Here is a 9,401-nt window from a genome sequence, read left to right as displayed (position 1 = left end):
CCCCCACCAACCCTGCATGCTCAGCAGTGACACAGACTCTCCAAGCAGGTGTTGTGAAACACTGTGATATCATCAGACTAAGCCAATTTTCATCTCCCTTTCTTTATGCCACTGACTGACATACTCATGCTGATCATGTTCTCCCTGTCCATATCCACTGTGCCCCTCTAAGCTCTATTTTTACTGTGAGAGCAGGCGCTTGCGGGTGTCATCCTGTGCTTTTGGTAATCTATTTTGTTCCCCCTGTGTATACAAGGGCACTGTAGATCAGTGATGACGGTAGTTTTAAAACGGCGAGTTACTGGATAATTGGAGGTGTCTGAGTAACGGGGCCAGTGAACTAGTGTGGTTTTGTAAGAGAGATAATAATTCTCCCTGCAGTGGCTTGTCTTCATGTCTAAAAGATTTACTGTTTGTGGTTCTGGATCGGAAGTAGAGTTTTTCACACTTCTAAATGAATTTGCTTTCATCTTTTTAAAATAGTAAGTCGTGTTATTCTCCCATTCATCATTTTAAATTGTACTTGTTTTTTACTTTTTTCCTAGGTGATAATTTGGATGCCGTCCATGACATTACAGTCGCCTACCCTAAGAACATCCCACAGACAGAACGCCACCTCATATCCGGCCATTTCCCACGTGAGATCCATTTCCATGTCCGGCGCTATCCAGTGTCTGCACTTCCCACCTCTTCCTCTGACTTAGAATCTTGGTGTCGGGAGCGCTGGGCCGAAAAGGAGGTCCGGTTACGGGACTTTTACTCAGGGCAGCCCCGCGCCTTTGACAGGGATGGCATTGCACGAGTACCACCCTGTAAGTCAGAGCTGCGAGTTACTCTGATCAAAGCGGCCTCGCTGCTGTATTGGAGCAGCTTCATTGCTCTGTGTTTCACTGGCCTGTGGCTCTGGGCTCCTTTCAGGCTTTACTTCCTGATCATGGTTGGAGTGTACATAGCTCAGCACAAGCGCTTTGGAGGGCTTGAGATGCTGGAGATGGCCTGCCATCGATACTGGAAGTCGATGTCTGCTGACGTCAGTGAGAACAATAAATTGCTAGATGGAAAAATGAAGTGAGGAAATACAGTTGCGAATGAACAATGACGTGTTACCACCTGTACTCAGCAAAGACTGAGGACTCATTTGTCTACACTTGTTCAGTCCAGTGAGCTAAAGGATCCCATGGTGGGACCTAGTGCTCCATGCCTTAGAAAGACAAAAATAAGTGCACCCACGATGGTATGCATGGCTTCAGTGGAAAGAGCTTTCTGGGGGGGGGAAGGAATGTTAACCATATTAAACTGTGTTGGGTTTAGGGAATTCATCGTAAATGATGTATCACTTGCCCTTTCTGTGACTTTTCTTGTGTAATCACTGTTATTTAGCTTGCCGTCTGTCCATTTTTATCCGTTTCATGTAGTAGGTGTTTATCATGGTTTGTTGTTTGGGACCTCGGTATGGACCTGTGTCAGAAAATACTGCTGTTGGTATTTGTCATACTTGTTAGATATTCATATTTTTGAAATGTATTTTATTGTATGCTGTAATATTTTTTTTTTAATCATGAATGGAGCAGAGCCATAGTACAGAACGTGTATGTATGATGATTTGACTTCTGCTAATATTCACATTAGCAGTATAAGATGGATTGTTTAAATCAATCAGCTTCTGTTAGAAGTGTTCAGCAAGGGGGAAAAAAGGACAGATGTAATTCCCAGAGAGTTATTAAGGCACATATGAGTAAAACTGTTTACTTTTAGTGGGTATAATTACCCTTTTAGCCTATATGGTGGTTTCACTGTATATGTCTCAATTGCTCAAGTCAATATGACAATGCAGCTTTTCCATGTAAACCCAGCAGTGAGAAAAGCAAATGTCAACTTTAAAAACAAAAAGCAATCAAAAGCAAGTAGTCTGTCATGTGAGGAAGCGGTAGATCTACATGTCAGTGGCAGGGTTGCCTGTAGCTATATTGAGGCAGCACTTGTATTATTATCAAAATTAAAGATCTGACTGATAAGTCTGGCTTACTGTAGAAGCAGATGGGCTTTGTGCCCTTTCTGGGGATGAAGAGACACCTTGTAGAGACGGGATGTGTGTGGTGCTGGGGTGGAAGAATGTCCTGTTGGGACAACGTTACCCCTCAATGTGCAGGGTGGCACAGAGAACCAGACTTGGAGTGGAAAACTGGCCCTGAACTCAACCTAATCCAAAAAAGCCCTGTAATGCCCACCACTGCTGGTATCCCTCTCCAGAGGACTGGCATTGATGCGCCAGCTAAACTCAATTAGCAAATGACAGCTGAGAAAGCGACTCCAGTTGTGCCAAAAAAGGAGTGAAATTGAAAGAAGATTGAAGCAGTTCTTCAGCCGCATGTTTCACCTCTTGTTCTCTTTGCCTTTGCTCTCTGTTCAAACTCAATTACATTTTTACTTGAGTGAGTAAAGAAGCTTTTTGTGTTTGGAGGTCTACAGCAGTTTCTGTAACACTGTGAAATGTGTGATCTAGCTGACGACTTCAATCCACTTTTGAAGTACTAATTGTCTGGCACACAACAGAGTCGACAATGGGGTCTTTTTTTGTTTTGTTTGGTTTATGCAAATCCGAAGCTCCTCGAGTTTATGTCAAAAGGGGCTGTTTCTAGTCACTGTGATATAGTTTTAACAACTCGATCATCAGCATGTTTGTTTACCAAATATGGTACTATATAAATGTTTTGTTTTTTCAAACCACTTAAAACTCCCAAACCAGCTGGAAATCTGTCTCTTTCACCTGTGCCGTTTTGTGTTGCTCATTTTTACATTTACTTGTCGATGCTGGACCTCTTTAAAAATCACTGTCCTCAGGTAAACGCAGTGGACACTGTTATGAGTCAGTCTTTTAAATGAAGAGATATATATCTAAATAAATATGCTGTATCGACTCACTGATGTCTCCTGTCATCTTTTGTTTTTTTAAGTTTAGGAAATGTTGACTCCCAACTTAAGTAGTAACGGCGCTTTTGGTGCCCCAGTGTCATGTGATCGGCAGTTTCATTCATTGCATTTTTTTTCCACTGCAGTCCTTTAATCTTGCATGTCCTGTAACAACTACTGTATTGCAGTGGATGACTCAACAAGACCTTGAATGCTCATGTTGCACAACACTAAGGATGGAAGACCGTCCTGCCTCGTGTGTTTTGTGCGCATACACAAACACTCATATACATGTCACAAATATACATGTCACACACATTCTAGTCTACCATAGACAACCAAAAAGGTCAGGAGCTTTGAAGGTGAAGTGCAGTCGCCATAGTAACTAATGTTGACTCCCTTGTCTCCTGGCAACAGTATGTGGAGTGATGTCAGTGGAAAGCATGCCATTTTCTCCCAGTGACAGAATGTTGTCACTCCTTTTGTGTGTGTGAAGAGAGAGCTGGAAAGAAAAGTTTATTTCTATATTATACATATCTGCTCTCCTGTGGGCACGGGAGAGCGGGCAGACACATCCAGTCGAATTAAAGACAAAAAGTGAGGACATACTAAATTAGCTGTCCGCAGATGATGAATCATTGGACAATTACAGATGCATTTATCCACCCACTTTTTCTCTTGCCCCACCCCCTCACCCCTCGCTTTTCCACCTCTTCATCTGAATGTATCTTCGTCTGTATCTGAATATAACTTCAAAATTGCCCTGATGGGTTTGACAGTGGGTGGAAGGAAGATGGATGATTCGTATAGGCTATCATCTACCTTTTTTCTCTCAATTAGATTAGCTTCCAAAAGTCGGACTCTTTTATTAGAACAGTACTTTGATGGATATGTAGGAGGCATCTGGGGTCAAAGTTTTCAGGAAACTCAGTATCCCAAATTTCTCCCCTAGAGCACTTGTACAAATAGAAATACAGCCATCTTACATAAAGATTGTCACATCTAGACTATCTAGTTGCATGCAGGCTAATAGGATCAAGACAGTGTAATTATCCTTATCTAGCCGGATAGCTTTTTCAATAACGACTGCAGCAGACAATCCAGAGGTTAGGCACAGCCGAAGTCACTGAATTATAAAGTAGCACTGTGACTTCTCTGGAGCTAGGAGTCTCACTTTTGCCTCTGGTTCTATCCAGCTTTTAAATGGGTGTAAATAGCTGTGGAAACCATAAAGCCTCGCACATCCATCAAAAAATGGAGAACAAGCAACTACGATGGGTACGAAAATAGCCGTGATCAGAAAAGTATATTGTGTTCAGCTAACTTAATATTTGTTTGAGCTGGGTTTAGTGCATTGTGCCTGCAGGAGTGACTGCAGAAAAGCAGACCTGTTGTTGATTCCACCACAGTGACACAGACCATTACAGACACACCAACAAAGAAGCCCTCCTACAGGAGCTGAGCTATAAATAACTCTACAGCGGAGATGCAATATTAGTGGGTGGATCAGAAGTTAGTCGTCACTTCCTATTTATAAAGCAAATGCAGTCAAATTTTACATCGTGGGTGATTCATACTGAGTGGTGAATAGCTGGGATTAAAATGGGACTTGTTTCGATGTGGTCCATTCTTGATTTCCTTTTTAAATGACATTTTCTCTAACGGTTAAGTAAATATTTTCAAGTGTCAGACATCTAATCAAATATATATCATTTTTGAGTTCTCTTATTTGTTTTTATCTGCTTCAGGGAATAACATCTCTAATATGTCTTGCCAGACTGCAGTGAAGCTCTACAGATCTTGCCAAGCAGGTTTACGTCAGAGGCAGGCAAGGGATTCAGCATCACCCTGGCAAGGGATTCAGCATCACCCTACCAAGGAAAACATCTTTAACCTGGTTCTCTGTATTCTGCTGCCACCTAGCGGAGAAATGCTTAGGTTTTGATCATGATGGCACCTACCAAATCCTGGTATTTTCATGTCCCAATGTGTCTTTCATTTTCAGAAATGTTAACGTAAGAAGGTTTTGCCAATTGATAGCAACTACAACCACACCTGCCTTCTATTAAGAGCATTAATACATTAAAATATTCAGTGAATACTGTCATAAGGTTTAAACCCAGGTACTACATCTTTATTTAGAAATCACATCAGAGAAAATCTAGCCATAGCGGAAAACAAGTATCATATTAATCCCCCAAACAAGAAAATATGTCATAACATAAACATAATCGATCAATAAAACAATAATCAGATAATATAAAGTAAAAACAATTGCTATCAATAAAATGCTAAACGTGAACAACAAAATGATGATATTCAATTGTGGCCACTAGCTGTACACTGCACTGACTTTGGAACATGAGTGGTTTCAGTGTCCTGGATATTTTTTTTTTGTCTTCTGGAAATTAAAACTTGCACCGTCAAGCATGACCTTGCAAAAAACAAGCAAAACATTAAGTGTCATTAGTGAAGGCTGGACCATTCTGGTAACGCCCAAAGTATAAACAAGGTAACATCAGGGCTGGGTGGCTGTGCTCCAACCCAGTCCCAAATTAACCTCAAATGTCAAGTAAATTATTTTATTTTACAGTTTGACAATATAAAATGCAGGCTCTGGCCTACTCCAACAGCAAGGGCTTGACTTTGAAGATAAATACTCAAAGCTTGCCTGGCTTTGTGTTCTAAGAAGCGATTCATCTTATGACCAAACATGCCCCAAGCCTAGGATTATAAAGAGGATGTGTCACAAACCTGAAAGTAGCTCAGCAGCATTTGCATTGATATGTTTAACGGTTTAAATACATGTACGATGGTCAAATACAGTACTGAACATATTTTTAGATTCAAGAAAATGCTGTTTGATGAATGCCCACTGCATTGTGTTTTTAGTTATTCCTTCAAAACCTGTACACTTGTCCCACACAATCACTGAGCGACTTTCAAATATGACCTATTCTCTAAAGATCCTTTCCTTTAAGCTGCCACGCAGTCAGAGAATGTCTCCATCATTTTTCAGACGCACTGTGTCACACTGAAGGCGAACGGCTGAAAGGAACATGCTCCTGACAAGTCACTAAAGTGGCATGCTGCTCTTCACACGCAGAGGCACAGAATCCATGGTAAGCTAAACACAGGTGGAACTGAAGTAAACAGGTTGTCTACTCTGTTCATTTGAAATATGTCATGTCATTAAAATAATGAGCCTAATCTAAAGAAAACTACTGTTCAGGCACAACAATGAATACTTAAATATGACATCAATCTGTGCAGTCCTCACTGTATCAGTGGGATGAGAACACAATTACATCCACTACACTGCAAGCGAAGAAAAGGTAACTGACACATAATCAACTATCATGATATTGAATGCATTCAGTGCAACCAGTGACAGATACATTGGGTCAACATTCACAATACGGAAACACAAATACCACTAAACCAGTATGTTCGGCTCATTTAACAGCGGTATGGAGCACTGGCTGGTCGCTTTGCCCATGCCTGGATAATGATCATACTAAGCTCCACTAGCTCCTGTTACACAAACAAATAAAACAGCTAGCAAATATTCTTTAAAATGTGACTGATCTGTGTATTATCATGAATGTATTTTAATTACCATGAAAGTGTGGCACATGCCTTGTGGATCAGTGATGACAACTGTGTGTGAGACAGTGCTTAAATGCTTTAGTGAACTCTCTAAGAGCATTTCCAGCTGTTTCAATTGACTGCCCTGTGATACATCAATCAAAAGGTATTTTGGGGAAGTCTATTCAGCAAGAATAGATCAAGCACACCAATCTTTTAGTCAGCAAAGATCTAAGATCATTGGCCAGAGAGAGAAGGGGAGTGGGAGGGTGAAGCCAGAACTTCACTGACCACTAAGTCTGCAGGTGGTGGTGTGCAGCACAGAGGCAAAGGGGGCAAAGGAGAAGGAAAGGAGGGCACAGGACTGAGCCTTCCCACTCAACCTAATACCACTTCAAGGACTCAGGAGTTATCTGAGGGGACATGCTCTTCAAAGCCCTCACTCTCCCTAACCAGTGCCCTCTCCAGGATGACCCGGCCCTCCTTGTACCGCTGACTGTCCTCAGTAGCAAACTCATAGATCCAACCCAGCTTGCTGTTGCAATTCTTGCAGCTGACGTCCCTCACCATGTGTCTGCCGGTGAGCATCACTCTGTCCTGCACCTCACTGTACTGGAGGTTCACCACCTATAGGGAGGAGTTTAAGTTAAAGTATAACTAATGAATGCCTGTATTTCGTTTGGTTTAGAGAAACATGTCACAGATGGTGTGTTCATGGCTAATTTCACTGTACCTTATTGAAGAGGAAAGCTCTGCCTGTGGCTCCTGTGAATCGTGTGGAGATTAGCTCAGACCTATTAGTCAGGATTGTGTCACAGTTGGCACAAGAGAAGAGACGTGTTCCGCCGATGTGGTCCAAGAAGATGCGCCCCATTGTCTGATCACCGAGATTGACTAAATTAAGGCTAAAACATGAGAAAATTAAATAGTACGCTATGTATTCTAAGACTGTATTCTGGACTGATTGTAAACAGTATGAAGAAAGTGACCCCTTATAAAATAATACCCTTTAGCTGGCCAAAGTAATAATGCATATCAGTCTCTAACTTTTTTCTGGCATGTTCCACAACACAGAATTGTTTTTTAATCAATCATTAACAATACAAGTTGAATACACATATATAAAGGAGTCATTCAATCTCTGTTCATCAAATAAAAATAAATACATTAAAACTTGGGTTTTTTAAAGATTTGTTTGTTTAGGAATATGTGGAAAACTATCTGAGCTCAGTCACTCACTTATCATAGCTGTTTTACAAGTTAAGAAAGAAAGAAACTTGAAATATCCAAAATAATTGTACCCAATAAAAAAAGAGGGTTGTTCTCAGAGATATTAAGGCATAAGCATAATTTAAGCATGATTATGGAAAAACAAACAAACAAACAAAAAAACAGTTTCTGTTATTATCTCAAAAATCTATTATGCGTTCTCTATATGGACTGGGGAAGATGAATGCACTAGCTTACGATTCTTAACTATGTTTTGAATTGTACACATAATACAATACTTTGGTAAAATTGATAGCACAGCCACTGAAAGAGTATCAGTAAAAACATGAATGTTTCTACTGATACTGAGAAAAAGTACTGTTTTCTCAGTTCCCTTAAAACACAAATATAATCCTTAATAATAATAATCGAGATAAACAAAAAGAAGGAGCAAAGAGACAAAAAGCCACAAAAAATAGAATCAAATGGCTTTTTCAACTTGCTTATTGTTACTTTGATTACAAACAGCTGCCTTTGCCCATTTTTCTAATTTATTATCAAAAATACTGTCCTTTATATAACTGCTTACAGAAGCTTAATACATCCGTCTATGTTTTTAAAAATTCCTATAAATAGGATAAAAACATTTTCATTTCATTAATTTTTCATTCGTCTTTTCTATTCTCATCTCAGGTCAGGCTTTGTAAGAACCGGGATCAGTGGCACATCATCCCAGCCCTCTGAAAAATGCTCATCAATTCCCATTATTTTGTATAAAATTTGGTTTCTTTTGTTTGTTTGTCAGTGGAACATGTGGAAACTAAGGTGTAAATAATCTTAACAAAGAGCACTCCAGTCGCCTTGGCACAGTTTCTCCCTGTTTCAACACTTTAGTCGTTACAACCACAGAAGTACTTCTTGTTCCTGGATGCCTTGTTATGAGTAATACTGACTGTAGATGGCAACTGGGCTTTGCATGGTGTCGATACAATTATGAATAATGGAAAACAAACGAAGCAGAGATTTTCCCAGCTACCTAAAGAGAATACATCAGAGGATTTTCATTGGGATTTTAGATAACCTAACCGACTGGTTTCGTAAAAATGCACCGAGCCAGCGTGTGAATGGAAGCTAACGCCAGGTTAGCCGTTCAGCTAACAGAGTCAACAAGCGACCACAAAACAGATAATTCTACTAAACTCCAAATGACGGCTGCCTACCTTTTCAAATTCGGTCTGGTGACACAAAATGTCGTGCCCAGCGATGGTGTCACCGACTTTTTAAAGTAAATTTCAGTCGCACATCTGCTGTTTATACCGTTGTCGTCGTCGTGGTTTTGTTTTTCTTTTTCAGCTGTTCCTGTCCTCTGAGCTGAGCTCCAAACTAGTATCAACATCCGGTTTGTGACGTAGCTCCCTCTGCAGCAGCGACATACGGGTTTTCCGCCAGGTGTCAGCATGTAACATCTATCCTCAACTTCTGAAAAATATGCTCCGTTCTCATTAAAATCGTTAAAAAATAATACTGAAGCTTATTTAAAAAACAAACAAACAACATAATATCTGGATATAACAAAAATTTTAATATACCAAATAAATAAAGAAAAGCTAAACTACAGTAACTCTGATCTGCGGGCAGTAATAATATAATAATAATGGATTGGATTTATATAGTGCTTTTCAAGGCACCCAAAG

General features: G+C 40.2%; 2 protein-coding genes across 3 annotated transcripts in view; one reads left to right on the top strand and one right to left on the bottom strand.

Annotated features, from left to right (window-relative positions):
- lclat1 (lysocardiolipin acyltransferase 1) overlaps positions 1-2,922 on the top strand; it is a 16,785-nt gene extending 13,863 nt beyond the window's left edge. For both annotated transcript variants that reach the window (XM_005723759.1, XM_005723760.1), the window contains one exon: positions 546-2,922. In XM_005723759.1, the coding sequence (XP_005723816.1) occupies positions 546-1,072 (527 nt within the window). In that variant the 3' untranslated portion in view covers positions 1,073-2,922. The remainder of the gene's footprint in view (positions 1-545) is intronic.
- Positions 2,923-5,017: 2,095 nt separating this feature from the next.
- On the bottom strand, positions 5,018-9,116 carry LOC102210471 (protein yippee-like 5). Its single transcript, XM_005723758.1, has 3 exons — positions 8,928-9,116; positions 7,232-7,403; positions 5,018-7,125 (listed from the first exon to the last, which is right to left on the bottom strand). The coding sequence occupies exons 1-3, from the start codon at positions 9,101-9,103 to the stop codon at positions 6,901-6,903; spliced, it is 573 nt and encodes a 190-aa protein (XP_005723815.1). The 5' UTR covers positions 9,104-9,116; the 3' UTR covers positions 5,018-6,900.
- Positions 9,117-9,401: the final 285 nt, after the last annotated feature.

Source organism: Pundamilia nyererei, unplaced genomic scaffold (assembly GCF_000239375.1).
Source record: "Pundamilia nyererei isolate P.nyererei 1_Seehausen unplaced genomic scaffold, PunNye1.0 scaffold00010, whole genome shotgun sequence".
Taxonomy (NCBI): Eukaryota; Metazoa; Chordata; class Actinopteri; order Cichliformes; family Cichlidae; genus Pundamilia; species Pundamilia nyererei.
This window is presented reverse-complemented; position numbering and strand designations above follow the sequence as displayed.

Bases quoted from the DNA above. Each gene is read 5' to 3' on its own strand.
- LOC102210471 (XM_005723758.1), bottom strand. From the start codon at position 9,103: ATGTTGATACTAGTTTGGAGCTCAGCTCAGAGGACAGGAACAGCTGAA. The intron at 7,404-8,927 runs GTAGGCAGCCGT...CTCATGTTTTAG, and splicing joins ACCAGACCGAATTTGAAAAG to CCTTAATTTAGTCAATCTCG. The intron at 7,126-7,231 runs GTACAGTGAAAT...TCCTCCCTATAG, and splicing joins GAGCTTTCCTCTTCAATAAG to GTGGTGAACCTCCAGTACAG.